At 37.8% G+C, this 24,746-nt stretch overlaps 1 protein-coding gene and 1 non-coding gene across 2 annotated transcripts in view; one reads left to right on the top strand and one right to left on the bottom strand.

The window, feature by feature from the left end:
* The window catches only part of MAP3K19 (mitogen-activated protein kinase kinase kinase 19), a 51,863-nt gene extending 28,102 nt beyond the window's left edge, over positions 1 to 23,761 (bottom strand). The window contains exons 1-6 of the mRNA XM_074363541.1: positions 20,522 to 23,761; positions 14,608 to 14,803; positions 9,905 to 10,093; positions 7,755 to 7,909; positions 5,788 to 5,903; positions 3,873 to 3,988 (exon numbers count right to left, since the gene is read on the bottom strand). Coding sequence (XP_074219642.1) covers positions 3,873 to 3,988; positions 5,788 to 5,903; positions 7,755 to 7,909; positions 9,905 to 10,093; positions 14,608 to 14,781 — 750 coding nt within the window. The 5' untranslated portion in view covers positions 14,782 to 14,803; positions 20,522 to 23,761. The remainder of the gene's footprint in view (positions 1 to 3,872; positions 3,989 to 5,787; positions 5,904 to 7,754; positions 7,910 to 9,904; positions 10,094 to 14,607; positions 14,804 to 20,521) is intronic.
* Positions 10,503 to 10,634, top strand: LOC123613746 (small nucleolar RNA SNORA51). The gene has a single exon (XR_006721183.1). It is a non-coding gene; the product is annotated as a small nucleolar RNA SNORA51 (small nucleolar RNA).
* Positions 23,762 to 24,746: the final 985 nt, after the last annotated feature.

Below are 24,746 nucleotides of genomic sequence, written 5' to 3' on the forward strand. Positions count from 1 at the left end.
TAAATATGTTTTAGTTTATCAATTTCTGATGCGTGACACTCTTTTTAAAGATCGGTTGCTAGGTATTTTATTCCAATTACTGTGTAATATTAGTAACCCAAAACAATGCCACCTTCAGTGTTGTGACAAGACCTACTATACAGCAGGGTTTCTCAGCCTCACTGCTATTGACATTTGGGGCTGGATAATCCTTTGCTGTCCTGTGCACTGTAGGATGTTGAGCAATATCCCTGGTCTCTAACCACTTGCTGACTTGGAGCACTTGTAGCACCTCTGCCCCAGTTATGACACCAAAAATACCTCTGAACATTATCAAATGCCCCCAGGGGGAGATATCACCCCCATGTTGAGAACAACTGTACGAAAGCAACTTTGGTAAAAAAGCAGGCTAACCTGTTTGAAAAAGTTATAAATGCACAAAGGTAAAATATTCAGATAGTATTAAAAAATAAACATTTCCATTCTACCTCATTCCATCCCATGCCCCAGAGGAGTCCTGATTTAACTATTTCTGTATTTTAATTTTTAATTAACTTTAATTTTGATCAAATTTGCACATTTTAAAAAGGTCAGATACCGGTAAAAAAAGAACATAACAAAAAGGTCACTGGTTTTCTTCCCCACTCTTTCCCCAAGAGGCAGCCAGTTTCAGCCTTTTATCTGTTTCCTTTGGTATTTTCCTCCATATCTCTAGATAATGTATTTATCCTGCTATCTGTCACGTCACTAAAGTGATACATTACCTACCAGCTTCTTATTATTACCATTGACAATTTAACATTCTTATCTGCCATCCCTATCCTCCCAGTAAATTCACTCTCTTTTTTGTGGTAAATCAATTGACAAAGTTCAAATTATGATTATTTGGTTTTTTGTTTGTTTTTTTTTTGGCAGGGGGGGCAGGTAATTAAGTTTGTTTATTTATTTTTAGAGGAGGTACTGAGGATTGAACCTAGGACCTCGTGCTTGCTAAGCATGCGCTCTGTCGCTTGAGCTATGCCCTTCCCCCTCAAATTATGATTATTTGAATATTATAGTATACTTATATATGTATTGCACTATAGTAGTACAATAATAGTGTAGTGTGATAATGCTTTCTTTCTCATGGAACTTTTTTCCCCCTCACAAAACCCAAACCCCCTGTTTTTATTTCATTCACAATTTTGCTTAGTATCTAATTCATTTTCTTGTATTTTTTAAAATCTTAAATCCTCCCAACCTCCAGTGGTCTCTCCGCTTGGTTAAATATATCAGATAATATATTGGTTCCACGTTCTTCCTGGAAGTTTCTGTTACCGTGTTCTCCCCCACATCGCCCACCCCACAATGATCAGAGCTCTTTGTTCTCTAGATCTGACATGTAGCTGAAGCCCTGGGACTTGCCTTCTTCTTTATACCAAGGATCCCCTCCTCTCTTGTGTTGGATTCCAGATCCCCCGAATCATGAATTCACTTTTTCTTTCTATTTTTATCTATTTCCTTAATTTAATAGAGCACATAGCATCTTCCTTAAAAAGGTTAATGAAATGTAAAATGTTTGAACCTTTGTGTGTATGAAAAATGTCTTTATTCAGCTTTAATACTTGATATATAGTTTGTCTGGATATAAAACCCTAGGTTGAAAACCATATTCTTTTCTCAGCTATTTGAAGGCACAACCCTTCCCTTTCCTTTCCTTTTAAGTATAGCATACATACATTCAGAAAAGTACACATATCGTAAGTGCATAGATTTGTGAATTTTTATAAACTAACAGAGTCATGTCACCAGGACCCAGATCAAGTAAAAGACTTCTTAGACATAACATAAAAATCAAGACCCATAAAGGAAAAAAAATGGGTAAATTGGTTTTCATCAAAATTAAAAATTTCTGTTTGATAAAAGAACTGTTAAAAGGTGGGAAAAAAACAAGTTTTTCTCATTGACTAGCAGAAAGTATTTGTGAGTCATATATCCAGAATATATAAAGAATTCTCTAAACCCAACAATAAGAAAACAATCAGATCAGAAAATGGACAAAATATTTGAACTGACACTTATGCTGATGGCAAATAAATATTTTAAAAAACTCATTAGGAAAAGCACAAATTAAAACCACGATGAGATACCACCATATACCTAGTATGGTTAAAATTTTAAAAATGGGTTAAAATTTAAAATGCTGAGAGTACTAAATGTTGACAAGGGTGTAGAGAAACTGGATCTCTCCTTTATTGCTGGTGGGAATAGAAAATGGTAGAGCCACTCTGGAAAATTGTTTGGCAATGTTTTAAAAGTTAGATGTACATTTACCATATGACCCAGTAATTAGACTCCTGGGTACATATCCTAGAGAAATGAAAATGTAAGTTCACACAAAAATCTGTACATGGATGTTCATAGTAACTTTATTTATAATAGTCCCTAACTGTAAACAATCCAAATGTCTTTCGATGAAGGAATAGTTAAATAAACTGTGGAACAAAATAGAATTGTAATAGAATACTATTTAGCAATATAAAGAAACACACAACAACTTGGATCCATCTCAAGAGTGTTATGGTGAGTAGAAAAAGGTAATCTCAAAAGTTCACATGTGTGATAATTGCATTTACATGGCATTCTTGAAATGTCAAAACTATAGAGCTGGAGAACAGATCAGTGGTTGCCAGGGGTGAGTGGAGAGAAGGTGGCTATAAAGTGGGTGGTAAGAGGGGGTTCCTTTGTGGTGACAGAACAGTTCTGTATCTTGATTATGATGATTTAGGGGATAAAATGTCATGGAATTGTACACACAGACATACACAAACAGAACGAGAAAGAAAAAGGAACACATGTAAAAAACAGTGAAGTCCAAATAAGGTCTGTAGACTAGTTCACTGTATCATGTCAATGCCAACGTCGCAGTGTTGACAGCCAGCTACGGTTATGACAGTAATTCCCATTGAGGGAAGCCGGTAAAAGTTGAACGGGACCTCTCTGTACTACTTTTAATAAGGTGTTATGAATCTATAGTTAGTTCAAACCAATTTTTCTGCTTAATTTTTTGGTCTTTGTTTTCTTTGTTGTTTGGGGATGATATTTGGAAGGAGGAAGTGGCTGAAAGATCTTTACTCCACTGTCTCCAAAACTCTTCATAATGTTTATACATATTATAGTCTGTATCTCATTAATTAAAAAAAAAACTTCACAATATTATTTATTATTATATTATTTCTTACCAGTAAAATATACAGTAGTAATATTTTTCTTACCAATAAAAAATAGAGTAGTAATATTTTTAACTGTGTGGGCTATGTTAATTTTTATAAAAATTCAAAAGGTACCGATGAGCATACAGTGTGAAGTTCATCTCCAGTTCTGTCCCTTTGGGGAACCACTGTTACCAGTTTATTGTATGTCTTGGGAATCATTCCACAGGTTTCTATGGATCACAATGTTTGTTACAAGTACTGTTATTGTACTTTGTGGAATCATTCATCATGGGCAGGGGTGATGACCAGGGCCATAGGGAGGCATCTTGATGGATTTGACATGACCAGGTTAACGATCTTCTCCTTTTCCACATTAACATACCATAAAAACAAGCCACATTTTATTGCTTAGTATGGATTCAACAGCAACAATCTTCTGTGGTATTAGATACAGACACACACACAATGCATTAGACTCAGAATTGACTACCTAATTACCCTCTGAGATTGAACTCACAGAACACTGTCAGTAATTGCGCTTTAAGTTTCCTTATGATCACATTTAAGTATAGAATTGTAATATATGACTGTTATAAAATATTCAAGCAACACAAATGATGTAGATGTAAATGAAGTAAATGTAGATGGAGTTGGTTATCCATTTTTTGTTAGTTTGTTTCTTTAAAGAGAGCATCTTACCTCACTGCTGCTGATGCTTTGCAAGATTATATTTTGGTTTGTAGTGATTGTCATCATATCAGTTGGAGAAGAGTTTGTATCATGACAAATGTCAAGCAATGATTCAGCATGTCTCTCTGCCAAAAGAAACATTATAACATGTTTTGATAAGACACATCTCCAACAACTTCATAGCAAGATCTAGCTCTAGGTTTTAAAATCAGTTCCATTTTGTCAAAGATTTTCTTGAAATGGTGGTCTGGGATCTTGATAAAGCATGGGCCATAATTTTCACAGGAAAGGATGTGAGGACAACAAGGGTCCACAGAATGAATGAGTTTTTGCTTGTTTGTTTTTTAAAAAGGTGACACAGTTGCTAAGTAAAACCCCTAACAATGGACTGGAAATTACATTGGCTTTCTAGTTTCCAAAGACAAAAGCGCTCAGCTACTCGGAGCACACTTCCTGTCTAGCCCCTGAAGCCACATTAAATTGACACATTAAATTGACCGAGTTCTGAACACCAAACAGTGAACTCCCAGTTAATTCCTGAGCTACACTGTTCTCATATGCATTCTTCTCCTGCTCTCCTGTCTTCTTCAAATAAGCAGGGGCTCTTCCATGAAAACTTCTTCCTCTTGTAATGGCTCTTCCATTTATCTTACAACTGAAACAAAACTGAACAAGATTCCATCCAATGCAGTGTTTTAGAATCCATTACCGTCAACATACTCAGCAAACCATAGTGTTCCCCTATTTTCTTGATTATATTTCCATCTCCCCACTTCCTAAAGCTCAAACTTTGGAATCGTGTCTAACTCAGCTTTCTCAAGCCTTATCTCTGTGTCTCCTCTATCAACTTTACATCACTAAGTTATGTGCATTGTTTTGTAGTCTCTAGATTCACCATACCCAGCATCTCTCAAATCCACTACATACCATGCCCACGGACTCTTTTCCTGGTCCTTATAAACCCACACATGTACTTCTATAGTTTCTCTGTAGAGCTCCCCTGCCATGAGTCTGTTCCTTTGAATTCATCCAATACGATGACATGTTAATTTTCCTAAAACATGGCTTTCATCATTCCCTGGCTTAAAATTCTTTAGTGACTCTATTTTATTGGGAAAAAAAACTATGTCATTCAGCCTGACATTTAGTGAGTCCTCAGTGAACCCAATTTCTTTATGTATCTAATCTTTTGTATTCTTTTTCCTTGACATGAACTGATGGTTCTAGTCTCCCGTTTGCCCTTGGGATAAGCCATGTTCACTCACAGCATGATGCCTCTGCTCCACACAGTCAAATCTCATCATTTTAAAGGACCAGGTTGAGTCTCAACTGTTCCATGAAACCTTCCTGGGGATAGCCTAGTTCCCCGCCCAGAAGCTTCAAACAAGAAGCCAATCAAATAATAAAGTCAAGCAGCTTTCACAAGGTCACACGTGGCTCAGTGGCGAGTCCTCTGTGGCTGTTTCTTTGTCTTGCTCAGACTCTTTCTCCCCACCTATATCAAACCTTCTCTCTTTTTCTCTTCCTTCCTTCCTTCCTTTTCTCTTCCTTCCTGTAGCTTCAGACTTCTGTACTCATCCTAGTATACTAACTGATCCTTTTGCAGTTGCTCACATTCTTGACTATACTTCCGTGGAAGGAAGAGCCACTGGAAGTTCCTCTTCCCCTTACAATTTTACCACAAGCTCTTTCTCCTCTGACTTATGTGATGTGTCCCTAAACATACTGAACACTTTAAAAAGTTTAGACCTCTTAGACATCTTTGCATGCCCTAGAGTACCTAGTCCTGGGTCTCGTACAAAATTACTACTCAATAAATAGTTGATTTCTTTCAATGGATCCATCAAATACATGTAGAAAAAGAAAGATTTCTAATAGGGCTTTTATAGTTGGAGAATTTTGAAAATGGAATAGAAATATTTACCTGGTTTTGGCATAGAATTCATTAGAATGTCCAATAATTGCTGTTTCCTAAAACTCTCTATTTGTGACACATAATGTATCGCTGATTTTCCACTAAAATCACAGAGTTTAGGATCTCTAGGAAGAATAGAATCAACGTCAAGGATTATTTAGTTAAATCTATTGAAAAACAAAATCAGTATGAGAGGAAAAACTTTGACATCAAGTAAATAAAAGTAATCTTACACAGTTTGGGGATAACAACGATTTCATAATGTATGAGGTAAAGAGTGACAATTTTTCAAGATTTTTAAATAAAAGGATTTTAAAATAAAAGGCTGTGAATTTTATGCCCTTTCCTTTCTAAAAACATTCCAATATTTGCAGAAAATTTCCAACTTTGGACAAAAAGTTTCATCATTCTTTAATGATGTATATGATAAATCAAGTAAAGATAAAAACATCTTGGTAAACTATTATCTTGTCATCCCAAATAGCTGAATGGATTGGTTTTTTTCTTTCCAATGATTTAGCTAACTGCCTATTCTCAATATTTCTTTTTTCCTAATGCTAACTGCTAGCTCTTTTATCATTCACAATAGTAGAATAGCATAGAATCTCTCTTTGAAATAAAACTGATATGCTTATTTTATAGCATCTTCTTTGAGTGGAATGATCTTATCATAAAATCTCTCTCTGCATGACTTTTTCATTCCTCTTTGCCCTGTGATTGTTAAGACCAACTGGCTGATCTTAGGGCTCCTGGCATCAGCACAAATCTCCTCTCTATGCTGTACTGAATCGTAGAATTAGGCCTCAGCTCAGAGAGGTCCAGGGGTAAATGATGAAAACTCTATTAACAGATGATGGTGAGGGAAACACAATGATTAAACGTGCTTCACTAGTCACATTCTGGGACCCAGAGCAAGCTGATCATGGTCTCCAACCTAACACCTTCAAATTTGCATCTCTTTATTGTTGTGGGACAGGGTCATGTTTGATGATCTGCAACAATATTCTTATGGCCTTTTCTCCTTCAAAGGCCAAAATTCAAAAGAATTGGCATAGGACCAAGAATTGAGGGGCCACCACTACCTTGAGAGATGGCCTTAAGCAAGTCACTTAACTCGTTGGGACCTTAGCTGGCTCATCTGCCTTGATTAGTGTTTCTCCGTGGGGTGGCCTTTGATCTCCTGTGTTCTGGACCCCACCCCAGGCCTATTGAATACCATCTCTATGTGGTGCCCAATAATCTCCATTTTTAACAATCTCAGTTGTTGCTTTAAAATCTGATGTAACTTCAGACTTCTGTACTAACTGATCCTTTTACAGTTGCTCATGTTCTTGACTATACTCTTGTTCTGGAAGTTCTTTCTCCCTTTTTTCCCCCCAAAAGAAAATTCATAAGAAATACTGAGAAAGACCTTTGGCCATCTCTTCTTATTTGACTACAAAATAAATATGTGACAGTGTTAGGAAACTGAAATTCTGACATGAAAGATTGCTTATGAACTCTCTAACTTTTTTAAAAAGTTAATTGTTTACTTCTCCCATCCTAAAAGAGTATGCTGACATGTAACTTTTAGATACCTGTAAATCACTACTATAAATTGTTTTTGATAGTTGACACTGCTTTCTGAAATAATTACGAACGTTTTAGGGGTAGGGAGCTGCATACTCAAGAATTATTTGACATTCCCAATAACTACCAAGAGAGTAAGTGTTTAAACAAATAAAACTAAGGGCCAATATCATAATAATAGATAGCAGCATCTAACATTTGTTCATCACTTTGCATTTGCAAAATCCCTTTTATGAACATGCACATGCATTATACACACACACACACACACACACACACACACACACACACACACACGAATATATATGTATAGCAATCTACATGTCCTGGTTTGCAGTTGACTTCTGTAAGTAACAATGGCAGAGACGACACCCTTCCACTGGAGCTGGCTGACCACGCATACTCACGCACGATGTCTGAGGAGCTCAGACAGAACCTCCACAGGTCTGTAGAGGGTTAACATATCAAGACTCTCAAACAGGTCCACATCTCTCACAGCCAGCATCAGAGGGGTCAGGCCATGTTGGTTTGGGAAGTTTATATCCAGGAACTCTTCAGACATCTTTAAAACACGAAGCTTTATTTCAGTTATGTTTTTACTGTATGTCTAATTAATACTAATCTTCACATTTTCATTGCTTGGCCAAATTCGCATTTTAACTTCAAGACATTCTTTCTCAATATCTTGGAGGGAGTTGATGAATTGAAAGAACAGAGGGCTGAGAGAAAGATAGAACTCTATTTGAATCTGAACTCCTTAAACTGGTTATTTAACCTTCCTGACAGGCTTATATCAAGGACATGCTGTTAAAAGTTGATAAAATCACCCCGATAAAAACAAGGGACATCTAGTTAAATAATGAGTAATTTTCATTTGAGACATAGTCATACTAAAAATTATTTGTTCTTTATCTGAAATTCAAATTTAAATGAGTGTCCTGTATTTTTATTATTTGCAAACTCTGGCAACCTTAGTCATTGACCTTCAGGGTCTTTAGCAGCAAAGTAAGAATAAGTTATTTTCCTTGCAGCGTTGTTTTGATGATTGGAGATAGACTATGAAAAGCACTGAGCAGAGTGTTTGATATATGCTCAGTAAACATTTGTGGATGAATGAATGATTTACAATCATAAGGCAGCTCATTTACCTGTATTTATATAGTCTAACGGAGGTGGCTATATATATGTTATTTGTTGTTTTAATGAAAGTAAAATTTAAAATGGATAATTCAGAACTAAGAAGCTACTGGAAGGCCAAATTAGCCAAAGTGTTTATTTTATAGACCAAAGTAACTCGTGAATTTCCATCTCTATTTTATGTTATTTCTGTGTCAATATAGTCAGTGTCTTTACCTCAGTTTCTCCAAGGACAAACTCTGGATAATGATATTACCTCAGAGGGGTGCTATGGGAATTAATTAGTTAGTTTTTTTTTTCAGTCTCTGAAAAGGAACCACTTCTTATATCAATGTTTATTATTAGTTAGCACCGACATGAAATTTTAAGCTGAGAATAGCCTCGCAGTAATGCGTTAATTCAGCATCTGTTGATTAAGTTCTGAATCTAGGTACAGGTACCAGTTTCTTAAAACTCGGCTGCTCATCTTTAGGAGTGAAAAATGTGGTTATGAAAACAGACATGGAATTACAACAACAGCTGTTGAAAACAAAATTAAAATAAAATGTAGTGTCATCCAAAAACATTTGTAAGCCTCAGTTAATGACTGTATGGCAATTTTAGATTATCATTTTGTAAAACAAAAGCATTTAGAGTCCTTGAGATTTTGTTGTTTATTTCCTTGAACTCTAGGGGACCAGCCTATCTTTCATTTTTTCTTCATCTGTGTGTATCTCTACCATAAGGGAATGGAAGAAACTGTTTCCTAGCAGCAATTGATTTTCTTTCAGTTGGAAGGTCATGTGATCTGACAGTATCTCTGAAGGTAAATGCCAAGAGTAAGCAGTTGCTTTTCGCCAATAATTAATGTCCTTGGTTATGCATGTAGTTTTGCAAGTTACTTTGGGAAAGAGTATCTATGGGCAGAAAATTTAAACAAGAAAATCAATACCCCAAAAAAGACAGCATTTAAAAAGCTATCCTCTTAATTTCTTTAGTCACAACTAAATATTATGCAAAGCATAGACTCTCTGATTCCCTTTTCAGTATAAAGGTAATAACTGCAAATGGTCCAAAGGGATCTAAACAGCAATTGTACAAATGGCAATGATGTCAAGGGAACTCCTCTGAGCAAGTTGACAGTGGTTCTCCAAGGGCATCCTTAAGAGTACATCATTTCCCGAGGGTTCTCTGTGACTTCTAGCACCCAGCTAGAGGAAGGTGTAAATAGACTGCTGCTGTGTTCTTTTATTAACTTGTTTTCCACCCCAGTGTCCTGTTTGATCCTGTTGCTTTTTCCTATTTCCTGCCTGAAATGTTCTGGGACTGCATTTGAAAAGAACTTACTTTTCTTTGAAAGGAGTCCTGTATAGTCTGTTCCCTTCTCATCCCACACCTACCCACCTACCCAAAGGCAGAAGCAAACATCAGTTTAACTGACCAGCAAGTGTTGAAGTTGTTCAAGATCACCTTGCCATGAACTTTGTAGAAGCTGCATTTGGGGAGCCTTGATTCCACTGATGGCCAAGAGTTGTCTTTGGACATCACAATTAGCCACATGGACTGCAGTTTGATTGCTGTAATTGCAAAGGGTGATATCTGCTCCCTTTTCCAGAAGAAATCCAACAACCTGCAACACCACACCAGTCTTATTTAGCATTTTTGAGTACCAATAGTGTCTTCTGGTTGGGTAGAAAACTTACTTAGTTGAATGCAGCTCTGATTCATGATATAGGAAAGGAGAACAGGAGAGGCATAAAAATGAAGGATTGATTTGAATGTAGGTGACTGCTATTTGCCTTTTTCAAGTTTTGGAAACAAAAATCTCAATGGATGGTTTGGGGGTACTATTTTTTTTTAACTATAGGTCTGTGAATATTTTATATTAAATCCACATGAAATATTGAATCAATCCTATTAGTATCACCTGTAATTTAGAATATAAAACCCTAAAATGCAGACTTATATTCTTGAATGTTGCAAGTATTTCCACACGTATTTTTAGGGAGAGAATAAATTCTCTTCAAAATGATAATGGTGGCCTCCTGATGCTTATGACAGGCTGTACTCTTGCACTTGACTGTGTAGAAAGAGGAGGCAGAGTAAACCCATCCCACACACACCTCAGCCCGGGCCCTTGCCTGGTCTGTATTGTGAATGGGAGGACATGGGATGGAGGGAAAAAATAATAAAGGCATAATTTATTCAATAAATAATGAATTTAGTGACTAGTATTTGTCAAGAGCTGTTCTTGGTGCTAAGACTCCAATAAAACAGATAACCGGCCTTTAAGGCATTTACAATCTAGGGAGGAACAGAGACAGTTAAAAAGGCAACTGCAACACAATGTGACAAATCCAATGATGAGGTGAATACAGGAGACTGAGGGGAGCACTTTGAAGAAACTTACTAAGCTGTCTTGGAGTGTCCAAGAAGACTTCTTGGAGAAAGTGATGAGAACTGAGGAATCAGACTCAGTCAACCAGGTAAAGACTGGGAGAAACACTTTCAAGCAAAGGATATAGTGTGAACAAAGTACTGTGGATGCTATGGACCCCTCAAAATTCATATGTTGAAGGTCTAAAATCCAATGTGACTGTGTTTGAAGAGAGTGCCTCTAGGAAGTAATAAGGTAAAACGAGGTTCTATGGATGATCTGATAGAATTAGTGTCCCTCTAAGAAGAGACACCAGAGAACTTGCTTTCTTACTCTGCCAGGTGAGGACAAGGAGAGAAGGTGACCATTTGTGAGTCAGGAAGAGAGGTCTCACCAGAAACCAAATCGGCCAGAACCTTTATCTTGAACTTCCCTGCCTCCAGAACCATGAAAAAAAATTTCTGTTGTTTAAGTCGTTTAGGCTATGGTATATTTGTTATGGAAGCCTGAGCTGACTGATAGAGTGGACAAGACAACAAATAACATTCAAAGCTCTGGAAGGAGTTAGGCATGGCCGGAGCTCAGGGTTGGGGGAGGAGGGGCAGGAAATGTGATAGAGAAGTCAGCAGTAGCTAAATCCTGAAAGACTTTACCAACCCCCTTTAAAAATTAGAGTTGTATCTTCAGGGCAGTGAGGAATCAATGAAAGATTCTAAATGGGGAAAGACATGATCAGATCAGTATTTTTAAAAATTACTCTGGCTGCTGAAATAGACTGATGCGGAGTAGAGTGGAAGTTGGGAGACCAATGAGATTGGTGCCGTAGCCTCATGGAGAGATGATGGTGACCAAATAATGGAGGTGGCAGTGGAAATGGAGTGGCTGAGGGCATAATCCAGGAATATTTAGGAAGTAGAATTGATTAGATGTGGGAGCTGATGATGAACCAAAAATTAAGATTGGTCTCAGTTTTCCGACTTCAATCCACTTTTGCCCAGCTTCCCTATTGCCATGGCAGACTAGAATTAAAAAGTCAGATTGCAGTAGATGTTGACAAGGATAAACCCTTATACACTGCTGTAAAAGGTGCCGCCGCTTTGAAAACCAGTCTAGCAGCTCCTCATATGATAAAACATGGAGTTACCATACGACCCAGCAATTCCACCCCTAGGAATGCTAGCAGTCAAATGAAAGAGAAGGGAAAACATATGACTGCACAAAAACCGGTGCACAAATATTTATAACAGCAGTATTTGTAGTAACCAAAAACATGGAAAATAACCCAACTTTCCACCAATGGACAGCTGGAGAAATAAAAAGTGGTGTATCCATAGAAGAAGTTACTATGAGAAGTAATGAAGCACTGATACAGCTACAAAAGGGAAGAACCTTGAAAATAGTCTGCCAAGTGGAAGAAGGCACACACTGTGTGATTGCATTCATATGAAAGTCCAGAATAGGAAAACCTACAGACAGAAGGTAGATTAGTGGTTGCTTAGGGCCCAGGCGGGAGAAGGAGGAAGGATAGAAAGTGACAGCTGAAGCCTACGGGGTTTGTTTGTTTGTTTGTTTGTTTGTTTTTTCCTTTTTAGAGGTGGGGTGGGGAGTTCTTTTTGAGGTGATGAAAATATTTTAAAATTCATGTGAATATACAAAGAATTATTGAATTGTACACTTCAAATGGGTGAATTGTATGACACATGAATTATACTCAATAAAGCTGTTCTTAAAAGTTCCCTTGCGTGCTTTTATGGCCCTGTGTGATCTGGCCCCTGCCTTCCTTTCCAGCCTCATCTTACACCACTGTTCCCTCTCCTTCTGCAAACTCTAGTCACCTTTCTATAACTCAAATATGAAAGTTTTCCTAAGCAAGAGCCTTTGTCTCTGTTATTCCCTCTGCTTCAGTTGCTCTTCAGATGTCATCCTTTATTACTCTTTTAGTCTCAGCATAAATGTAACCACATCAGTGAAGACTTTCCTAACCACCTTATCAAAAGATGATTCACTCTATTGGTTACTTCAAAGCACTAATAGCAATTTGTAATTTAATTAAGTGCTTTTTGTTTCCTTGTTTGTTGTCTTTCACCTTCATTAGAATGTAAGTCTATAAAGGCAAGAGATCTTATTTTGTGAATAAATATTTTATGAATGAGGGAATGAATGATTTAAGGTAAATAGATGGTGATTCTGTTTAATAAAATGGGAAGCACTGATGCTGGTGTTCATCAGAAGGATTAGATTTGGGAAGAAAAAATGAAGACAGTTTGGACATGCTGTGTTTGAGATGTAAGTGGAGATATAGGTTGGAAGCTCAACATTCCATATATACAAGAATTCAGTCAGTAATGTGGGCTGAGTTACAGAATTAGGAGCCATCTCCAAATGGTTGAGGAACACCAATATTTAATGGATGAGAAGAAAGAATCCATAAATGAAACTGGGGAGATGTGAATGGAGCCTCTCTCTTTTACCATATTCTTACCCTCCCATCCCCTGTACTTTAACCCCAGCTGCCCTGTCTTCAAAGGGTACTGAAGTTTGTAGCCACCCACACAAGCATGTTGGTAAACTTTGGGGAGGGGTGAGACTCAAACTTTTATGGTTCACTTGGATTCAGATTCCCAAGTCACCATCCTGCCCAGTCCCTTGAGGGAGGGAGGTGAGTCATCTGAATTCAGCTATTGGAGTTTGGGTAAGATTCACAGTGGGGAGGGAAAGCTAATGTGCTTGGCCCTTTGGGCCAATTCAATGCACTATTATTGTTGTGGCTTCCATCTCTAAACGTGCAAGAGGAATTCGTGTATTATCTGTACATACTTCCCAATCCCACTAAGTGTCAGGGAGGATTCTTCTGATCATGATGCGTTAGTAGGTAGAGAAGTACTATTATCTTTGGAGTCTGACCCTTTAGGGTCTCTATGACTGATAATTTGGGAAGCCTCTGGCAAAATGAGACAGTCTCTACCTAAAGGCTTCTGTTGGGGATTTGGACTTCTTGCCTCCCTGACATGTCTACTAAGTACATCACTTTTGAAAACTGGAGATTAGCTCACTAGTGGGCTCTTTTCTTTTTTTTTTTTCCTTTTTGGTTCGTTAGGGGGAGGTAATTAGGTTTATTTATTATTTTTTTAATGGAGTCACTGGGGATTGAACCCAGGACCTCGTGCATGCCAAGCTCACACTCCACCACTGAGCTATACTCTCCCCCACTCACTAGTGGGCTCTTGTCAAAACTGAACACCTAATTCATGGAGACTTTGTGACCCACGGGCCCAATATTCCCATTTGGGGGTGAGTCAACTCAGATACAATGACTGACAAAGTGGGAAAGGTCCGACAAGACTTGTTTGTCAAATGGAAATGGTATATTTAAGAATGCAGCCAGCCTGGCTGCAATGACATCTTCATTTCCCATGAAAAAGTGGTATCTTTCCCTTTGCAGGAAATTTTATCCCCCACTCCACCGCCTGAAGCAAAACTGCTGGCTCAGGGAGACTTCACGTCACAGGGACTCCCCTGAGTGCCTGAGCCTGTTGCACTGACGGTTCAGTCAAGCTGAAACCTGATGGCGTGCACTGGACAATTACAGCAGGTTGACCTCAGTGCCAGCTAAGCAGAACTGATCATGAACATGGTGTTCCACCCAATGGGTAGAACTCAAGGCTGTTCTCATAGCCCTGGCCAATGATTATGCTATTCTAAAGCATCTCTTTCTTGGACTCCTTAGCTTAGAAAACTATTCATGGGCCCAAGACATCACATGTTACCTCTGCTAGATTTTCTTCTGCTGCAGTAATGAGAGGTGTATTCCCAGTCATTGGATGCTGAAAGTCAAGGTTTCCGAGGACGGAATGGATTTTGGTAATATGGTCACAGATGAGTTCCACATCACCTCTTGAAACTACTTCCAGGAAATCATGAATCAATTTATTTTTATTCATCTTGCTAGTTCCATGTAATTGCCTGCAAGAAAAAAGAAGCAATTTAATAAAATGAGAGCCAACAAAGTAGTGGATGGTTCAGGTGTAACATTTTATATCTTTAGTGTCACCTGTTTCCTTCTTTTATGTGTAAAATATTGTAACAGATTTAAAGACAATTTTGAAAAAGGGGAAAACTTTATAATCCCATCATTCTTGATTCTTTGCACACATGCTTTAAATTAGGAACAATAATAATTTTACCACCACTTTGCAAGATCTGCTGTGGTACAGAAGAAGAAAGGATGGATCAACACCAGAATGGAAAGGGTACAGGCTCTGGAGACTGACAGAACCTCGGTTCAAATTGCTCCTCCAGATTACCACCTGTGTGACCTTGGACATGTCACTCAGCTTCTCTGAGCTTCATTTTCTCATCTCCAAAATGGAAATGATAATCCCCTTTCAAATGGTTGGTGAGGATCTGAAATAATATATATAAAGCATTGATACATTCTGTTGGTGAAAATTATTGTAGGATTTTATTTTCTTTATTGTTGTTTATTAAAATCCCTATAGTTATTTTTTAATGAAAGTCCTATCTTCCCCAAAATATTGTAAACTCCTTAAGATCAGAGACATCTCATGCCTTATACTTTTGAATCCTTCATAAGTCTAGCACAGTATGAGTCATTGAAGAGCATGGTGGACACCATTCTAGATCTTCTGGTAAAGTCCTAATTTTAAGTATCTGTTTTCCAGATCATTGAAATATATCTTAAATTACAGTTTTTGAAGTCACCAAACTGCCTCCCTCATGCAGCCTCTTGCTGTTGGAAACAGCGCAAAATCCTTTCTTAGACTTTGTTTCAACTTCAGCTTCTGACACCATAGTCACGGTCTGTAGGCATGTGCTATTTCATTGAATGAACTGGCATTTGGTTAAAAGCAAAAGAACAAAAGGCCATTTCATAGTACAACTTTATGGAGAAAAGCTAAGAAAATTAAACAAGAAAATGTCTAAAATTGGTCTTCAATGTTCTAAACATACAAATGCATTCATGGGCCAGACTACTTAAGCTTTCTTTCTCAAAGAGAACATGTACTTCACCCCAGAAATAGTACTTTTTTTTTCTCAGAAATAGTACTTTTTGATAAATCCATCCATTCAGTTAAGAGGATGCTATATATCCTTCAGGAGGTTTCACTGATATGCACAATAGAACATAACATAAAATGGCTAAAATAAAATACAAAAAAAAGTCAAGCAACAAATAATGAATCTTATAGATGTCAGAGAAATGGAATGACCACGTGGGCTGCACCACGACACAGAAAGAAAGGTATCAATGATATTTGGAGAACGAGAGTGAAGGAGAAAGGGCAATTTTGACTGAGAGAAGAGCACGAACAAAGGTCTACACCCAGCGTTAGTGAGGAGTGGAACATGTGGGAGTTTACTCTCTACATCTGAACAGGTTGAGAAGCCCATGAAGTGTTTAGGTTGTGCTTTTAAGGAACACGGCACTTTAGTAAGATTACTATGATAGTGACTAGAATGGCAGAAACAAAAATCTGAAAGTAAAGCTAAACAGGATTTGTGACTGACTGGCCATGGAAAATGAAACATGGGCTCGAGAGGCTATGTATGGTTGGTGAAGACCTGATACTGGCCGAGGCAGGCATTCTCTTCTACAGAATGATAACGGATGAGGTCAGCAACAGAGCCAACATTTAAGTAGCATGACTTGTCTCCTTGGATTTCAAAGAAATGTGGCCTTAGCTTAGTGCAGTTTCCTAAATCAGCTTGAGCAAAAGGATGATGCTGTCTGGTTGTTATAATTAAAGATTCCTAGGTTCCTTTTGACTTAGTAGGTCTGGGATGAGGCTGGGGAATCTCTTCTTCTTTTTTTTTTTTTAATTAAAAATTTTTAGTAGACTCTTTTAAAATAGACTTTATTTTTTAGAGCAGTTTTAGACTCACAATGAAACTGAGTGGAAAGCACAGAGTCCTCATATACCCCCCCAAACCACCCCTCCACCACTCACCCTCACAGACACAGCCTCCCCACTATCAACATTCAGCATCAGAGTGGGGAGGGTATAGCTCAAGTGGTAGAGCGCATGCTCAGCTTACACAGGGTCTGAGGCTCAATCCCCACCACCTCCTCCAAAAAAAATAACGACCTCCCCTACAAAAAACAAAGCAAAACAAACAAACAAAAAGAAAAAAGAAAAAAACATTCAGCACCAGAGTGACACGTTTGTTACAACTGGTGAACCCACATGGACTCATTAAAGTAAAGAATTCACATTAGGGTTCAGTCTTGGTGTTGGACATGCTAGGAGTATGGACAAATGGACAGTGACGTGTATCCACTATAGTATAAAGTAGTTTCACTGCCCTTTTTTCTCCACCTGCTCAAGCCCCACTACTCCCTAATCCTTGGCAACCGCTGATCTTTTCACTGTCTCTAAGACATACCTTTTTTTGCTGTTGTTCAAGCACTCAGGTGATTCCTATTATTGGACAACTTCTGGAAACACTGACCTAGTGATTAGAATCCAATCCACAATCTTGCAATTCACTTTATTTTCTAATTTACGTTGATCATTACCACTTATTCCTTTTGATTTAAAGTTCCTGGGATAAACACAAGTTTTTCCTCCAAATTTCTAATAGGTAATAAACTGAAATAGAGAAGCAATCCCTCAAGTCTTTCCCTATCTTTGCTCAAAGTTATATCATATGATAATGACGATCATGTAATAACAGCAATAATAACCAACATTTATTGAATGCTCACTATATGCCATCCACTCTTCTAAATCCTTTATACATATTTTATTTCTTAATTTCAAACAGCACCTTCAGAACAGTAGTATCATTATCCATATTTTATAGATGAAGAAAACAAGGCATAGATGTTGGCAAAATGGGATCTCATGCTGGAGAGGTGTGGGCCTGAGTGACAGAAAAGACTTAATGCAACTAGTGTTTTACAAATATTCATCAGGAATGTTTGTAAAACAGGCCTATTTTCATTTCCTTTTTGGAACCTTGAAGGGGGTCGGGCTAATCATACTCCTTATTAGCAGGATTGTGCCATGCTTGACTTTCCCATTGTTTCATTTTATGTTTTTTCCCTTTGGCTCTGATCCCTTGTCTCACTCCTCTCTGCCTCAAGGGAACCCAGTCTAACCTGCCTAAAAGGTATCCTCAGATATATGTGTATCTTTATAAGGCATATGGTTCTGTTACGTGTGTATGTTTTAAATTTGCACAACTGATGTTGTACTATAGGCCTCGCCTCATTACTTATTTTTTAACTTGACAGGTTTTTTTTTTTTTTCAGTTTTATTAGGTAGAATTGTTACAATTTGATTGCACATATACAATATATTGCATGTAAATACACATACACAATATACTGCACATTGTTTTAGTTAACACATATGTACTGATTATTGTTTCAAAGAACAGTTTAAAGCTTTAGCTTTTTAAACTTACATAGTTATCAAATGAATAAAGCCAACCACAAAATAAGAATCAACAGAATGAGGTAATCCAATCATAAAGGACAGTCAAATGTGCTTACACATATTCAAGAAATCAATCATATAAGTTACAAATAATAAGTAGTTCATTTGTGGCCTTTTTTTTAGATTCCACATATAAGTGATATCATATGGCATTTTTCCTTCTCTTTCCAGCCCACTTCACTTAGAATGACAATCTCCAGGTCCATCCATGTTGCTGCAAAAGGCATTATTTTATTCTTTTTTATGGCTGAGTAATATTCCATTGTATAAATATACCACAACTTCTTTATCCATTCATCTGTTGATGGACATTTGGGTTGTTTCCATGTCTTAGCAACTGTAAATAGTGCTGCTATAAACATTGGGGTGCATGTGTCTTTTCGAATTATTTTTTTCTCCAGGTATATGCCCAGGAGTGGGATTGCTGGATCATATGGTAAGTCTATTTTTAGTTTTTTAAGGAACCTCCATACTTGACAGGTTGTTTTTAAGCTTTAGCCTTATAGTTATGTATACCTCTGGTTATTTGCTTCTAGTGGCTGAATAGTATGTATCCACCACACTCAGTGTCTCTTCCCTTGGTGATGGACATCTAAGTTCCCTCCAATTTCCTACTCCACAAATGACAATGTGATTAGCATTCTTGTTCAGGCCTTGTTATGCACCGTGCCAAAGTTTCTCTGAGGTGAATGGTTCGAGCGTATTTAATCTCACTAAATACTGCTGGATTATTCCCCAGAATGGCTGTACCAATTTACACTGCCACCAGCACCAATGCCTGTCTGTTCCTTTAAGCTCTTCTAAATGAAGCAGACATTTGGTTGATTGCTGTCACTCAATCATCATTATCCTAATCATTAACATTGAATATGCAGGGTACTTGGAGCTTTTCTAAAGGCTGAGGAGCAAATGATAACCTCAAAATCAGGCCATGGAATAATTTAAAACCACTATACATACCTATCCCAGCAAACTGCTTTGCAGCTTGGATTTATACACTTATTTTTGAAAACAGTATTTGCAATATCATTTTGGTTAAAAGAAATGCTTTCAGAAACAAAGGATAATTAAAACCTGTCCCTCAATAAAGCTAAAAATCGGATAGTCAAATAACAACTAGACAAGAAACATACATTTATATCACCCATTTATTCATAAAGTGGAAATAAAATCCCAAAGGTATTTTTTCCCAAGGTTGTTACCCCTAGCAATGAAGTGATGATATATGTTAAAGAATTGTGGTTTAGCTCTTCAATATAACCTTTAAGTGAGAGCATTTCAAAAGTAGTATCTACTTCATAAATAAAAAATAAAATTAAGATTTAAACCAATTGAAACCCAAGAGTTATCAAATCAAATCACTACAGTACTGGGCAGTGCGGTCGCTATTTGGTCATCCATTGTCTCGCACACTTAGTGACAGGAGAAAGACAATGAAGATTGAATGGACATATAGCAGTATCCCTGTATCTAGGTAGCCCTTTCAATTAACATGGACAGACCCACACTGCTTTTTATTAGTGAGCTCCATTTTCTCTTCTGATCTGTAATTTGTACATCTCCAACTTAAATTTTTTCATAAGAAAGCTTTTCTCAGTTTTTCTTTTAGGATTGTTTTGATCAATGTTTTTTTTTAAGCAGTAGCATTTCATTCTGTAGGGATTTCTGGTTTAGCATCTATTGGAGTCCAGTTCTTTTATCTTTAATTTTATGCATGATTAATCTACTTGTAAAACAAGATTTTTTTTTTTTACAGTGTACATTGGATTTGGAATCTTATGTAATTAAGACTTAAAGTAATGGAAATTCCTTTTCATGTCAAGAAAATCTGGCCAAGAATACATGTATACAATACTGAGTGGTCACAGGAAGGTTCATACCATGTAAAGTTTACAAACATATGGGTGATTAAACTAAAACAAATGATGGTCCCTGGGCGTAATTCAATGGACATAAGCATTTTTATATACTTTTTTGGTCTTTACCAATTTAGCCTATGATCTAGAGGCATTTGTATAAAGTATGGGAAGGGACTTTTGAAAAGTCAAAAATAATTTATTACAACAACTCTAAGGATATAATTATTTGAGATTAGGACACAACTTCCTCTATCAGTTTACCTGATGTTCCTCCTCTGGGATATCCTTTGAGGAGGGAAAAAAAATTTGCAACTTATGGTATTATCTAAAATGTGATGAAAAGCAGAGACTTGGCTTACCTGTGGTCTGTTTTGCTGAGGAAGTTGGTACACAGTTGAAGAAACAACACGCCAAACAGCAGTCAGCATCATCCTAATTCATCGTGGCACTGATTTCTGGGACAGCTGTCAACCCACCCTTCAACAGGAGATGCATTTAAAAGCAGCATAGATTTGGATTTTTTTCTTTGATTATTTTCCAACGTTTCACAGCTCAAAGTACTTTAAAAAAAAAAAGATAATTAAAGCTGGTTCTGGGTGCACAAACTCTTCAGTTAGCTGCAAAGAGACTGCTTAGTTTACAGGCTGTCACCCAGGCAACCATCCACTGTGCATTTCCTTCCTCCAGTCTCATTCAGGAAGGAAAACAGGTGTTGTGCACTCTTCAAAGTTGCTGTTTAAGCACTTAAAAGAGTTGGACCCCCCATGCACTTCCACGGTTGGCACAATTGCTATTATCAACTTACTGAGATTTTTTTCAAAGATAGCTATACGTTTATAATCACTATAATGTGTCGAAAGGGCTCCTTTCCAAATCAGAGTATAGGTTACAGAGTGAGACTCCAATAGATTAGCTCCAAACTGGTTGTATACTTGAGAAAGCACTAGTGAATGAGGATTCTTACATGAGAACATAGTTCTTGTCTAGACTTGTGATGTTCCCAAGCAAAAGCTTGTGCAAATGGACTGCATTTTTGTCTGAGTATAAATGGTAATAAACACAGTGAAAGAGACTTTAAATTGTGGTCCACAAAAGCACACTCACAAGGAAGGAGACTTAGGGACACTTTAGACATAAGGTCACCTGGCATCTGTGTGCTGCTAGATTCTTTTCTGCCACTTCCTGAAGGATGTGGGCTTTTCTCTTCTAATTTGTACTTAACACAACATATATACTCAACTGAATAGGGTACAAATATTTTATCATGACAACAGCTAACATTTATTAAATGATTACTACGTTTGTCCTCTACATGAATGATGTCATTTAACCCTCACAACAACTCTATGGAATAGACACTACAATCACCATCGTTCCCATGTTACAGATGAGGACACTGAGGCTCAGATATTTTAAGCTAATAAATGGTAGAGCTGGAGGTTGAATCTAAACAGCCCGACCACATTGTTGAAATATTCACCACTTTTACTGTGCTAATACAGCACACACACACACACACACACGTGCACGCGCACGCACGCACTCACATATACACACTTCTCCAGTGAGTGAACACTACAAGGTAAAAACCAATCAACCATTCAGAGATTGCTAGGTTTGTGTATACTCTTTCGTCACGCAATTCAGCCTGAAGCAGTTTGACACGAATCCAAGTACATACAGGTTTACTTCCTACATCCCACCTTGTTACTACTCCCAGGAGAAATAATACTCTCTTAGATTTTATGTCAACAGGAAGTTACAGGTACTGTAGTTTCTGATGTTTAGCATTTCTGCAGGGTTACCCTTGGTGTCAGGCTGGTCTGCAATCCACGAATCTTTCAGTTGGTTCCACAAAGAGTAATCCACATTTTGCCTCTTGTTTTGAGAAATAGTCACTTATTCAAATCATGTTTTTCCAAGGAATTCAGTTTTTCAGAAACAGAGATGAGACAAGCATGAAGAGTTGGAGACAGAGCATTCCAGGCAGTGGGAATAGCTGGTGCCAAGGCCCTAAGGTCTGTATAAATGGAACATGTTAAAGTTACAGAAGGAGGGAAGACGGGGAAGGTATTAGAATTGAGGTTGGAGAGGCATGCAGGAGCCAGATCTTGAAGGGCCTCATAGGTATAGTAAAGAGTTTGATTTATTCCAAGTGCAATATAAAACCATCAGAGCGTTTTCCTCAAGGGAGCGACAAGATTTGATTTTTTTTTTATCATATCGGTAGTTCTATGGAGAAAAGATTGTAGGGTGCAGCAGTGGAAGTCAGAGTGAGTGCAAAAACAATTGATGCTTGGTTTACCAAAGTACCTACCAGTGAGTGGAAGCTTTGAAGGCAAACATTATAAGAGTGCTCTTGTTTGAAGGACATTCTTATGAGTATATTTTTGTAAAAATGAAGACAGAGTGAAATAAAAGGCCTTGGGAAATGACTATTTGCCTGAAGTCTCTATTACTTGTTTTGTTAACAGGTAGAGGGACCCCAAATTGGAAAGCCCACCAAACGAGTGGACAAGCCCCCGCTCCCCACCAAGGACACGTGGGTCCTTGCCCACCCATTGAGAATGAATGTTCAGTAGAGGCAGATGGACAACATGAATAAAGAACTGCTTTATTGCTCAGAGAGAGAAGGAAAAAAAGAAAACACTTGAGTGGGGAGCTGTTGGCCACGTAGCTGGTTGAGTCGGCCCCAGCCCCCAATCAGGCCATGTGGTCTTTTTATTGGAAGGCTCTGCCATCATATCTTCGTTCGGGTGGTTCCAATCAACTTCTATTACTGCCTCTTTCCTCCCTTGGAGCTTAGCCCTAAAACAGAAACTTCAGTGGGAAAAAAGAGAACAAAGAAAGAGTTACTGGGGTATGTCCTTGGGATTGATGCAGTGGTTGTGGGACATAAAATGTCCTGTTGTATGGCTCTGTCCTTGGAATCAAGGAACCAGGTGCAGGAAAGAGAAACAACCTGTTTTTTAAAGAGTGTTTCCCTTGTTAATCAGCCAGGGTCAATATGTCTCCTAATCACCCCTCTCAGTTTGGCCCGAAGAAACCAATCTGGAATAACATTTTTACAGGCTATGATTAAAGATGCTCCAGACCCAAAATTCTAACCCTTCCATCTCCTCTTCCCCCTGCTACCTCTGATCATAGTTAAATATGGAAAAGCTACAGGCTTATTATTTTTTTTCTTCCCCACTATTTAAAATCTGGAATTGTTATGGAAGCTGTACACATATGGGGCCTATTGACTTTTTATTGAATATTTAAACATTGGGCAAGAAGGAGTTAAGACAACTGGCCTGTGATCCATTTCTCTCCCATTTCTGGGGCTGGAGAGGTCAAGATATTTTCAGACAAAGAAAGAACTTAGATGACCCAGTATTGTAAACATGACGGTAACTAAACCTCCTGAAAGATACATGGTTATTTGCTAGGAGGAGTGTCCTTGTTTATGGAATGCACTTTGCCTACTTTAGGACTGCTCATGGTGAATGAATGAATTTAAGGAGCCTGGCTTCCTAAAAAATGTTAACAGAAACTATTCAGTTATCTGTCTGTAAAATGGAAATGTTTCATTACAGAGAGCTTCTATCTTACTTGGGAAGGAGAGACCTGGGTGCTGCCCTCAGTGTCTCAGACCTCCCCCTGCTTTGCTTGCCCCTGTTGATGGATTATATTCCTGAAATTATTCATAAAGTTTGATACTGGATGAGATCTAAATTTGTGTGAGTCTGATTTGAAAATACAGTCCTTTGTGTTACACACACACACACACACACACATTCAGCTACTGAATCCAATTATCTTTGAATCACGCCTTAGAGTTCCCACCTATAGGTGATATCAGACACTGATATTTCGAGAGACAGAAGAGCTGAGAAATGAAAACAAACAAAGGTTTTTTTTTTTGGAGCCAGGAGCCTAGAAGAGAAGTTAGGATTACTGAGCCCTCCTCTTCAACGTTACCTAGCTATGTGACTTGGGCTTAATTTTCCTATTTATAAGTTGAAAGTGTTGTGTAATATGATTTCTGAAACCCTCTCTGGTTCTAAAAATCTGGGATGTTGAAAAAGAAAATAAGAAAAACAATTTCATGACATAAGAAAACCCAGAACATGAGAAATAAGACAGTGATTAAGTCCTCCCTCTGGTGGTCACCATGTTCAAAAGCCTATCCTCATTGAGCCATACTCCTGAGGGCCTTTGAACTTTCCAGGCTCACATGCCTCTCTGGTCTAGTGTGCACCCCTCCAACCCACTCTGTTCTGCTGTCATTTCACAGTTTTATTGTGACAGAGTCAGCCTTGTTTCAGAGGATTTTTTTTAAAAGTATTTTTCTTTTTTCAGGAAAGGCAATAGTTTCTTTCTTTCTTTCTATCTATCTATCTATTTTAATGAAAGTGCTGGGGATTGAACCCAGGACCTCGTGTATGCTAAGCATGTGCTTTACCACTGAGCTATACCCCACCCCCGAGTTATTTTTTCTCTCCATTAGATTCTAGTCTCTAGAGGACAAGGAGTGTGTTTTAATTAGCTTTGTTTCTCCTATTGTGTTTATGTGTTTTACATTTAGAAGGTTCTCAGTGA

Source organism: Camelus bactrianus, chromosome 5, assembly GCF_048773025.1.
Source record: "Camelus bactrianus isolate YW-2024 breed Bactrian camel chromosome 5, ASM4877302v1, whole genome shotgun sequence".
Lineage (NCBI taxonomy): Eukaryota > Metazoa > Chordata > Mammalia > Artiodactyla > Camelidae > Camelus > Camelus bactrianus.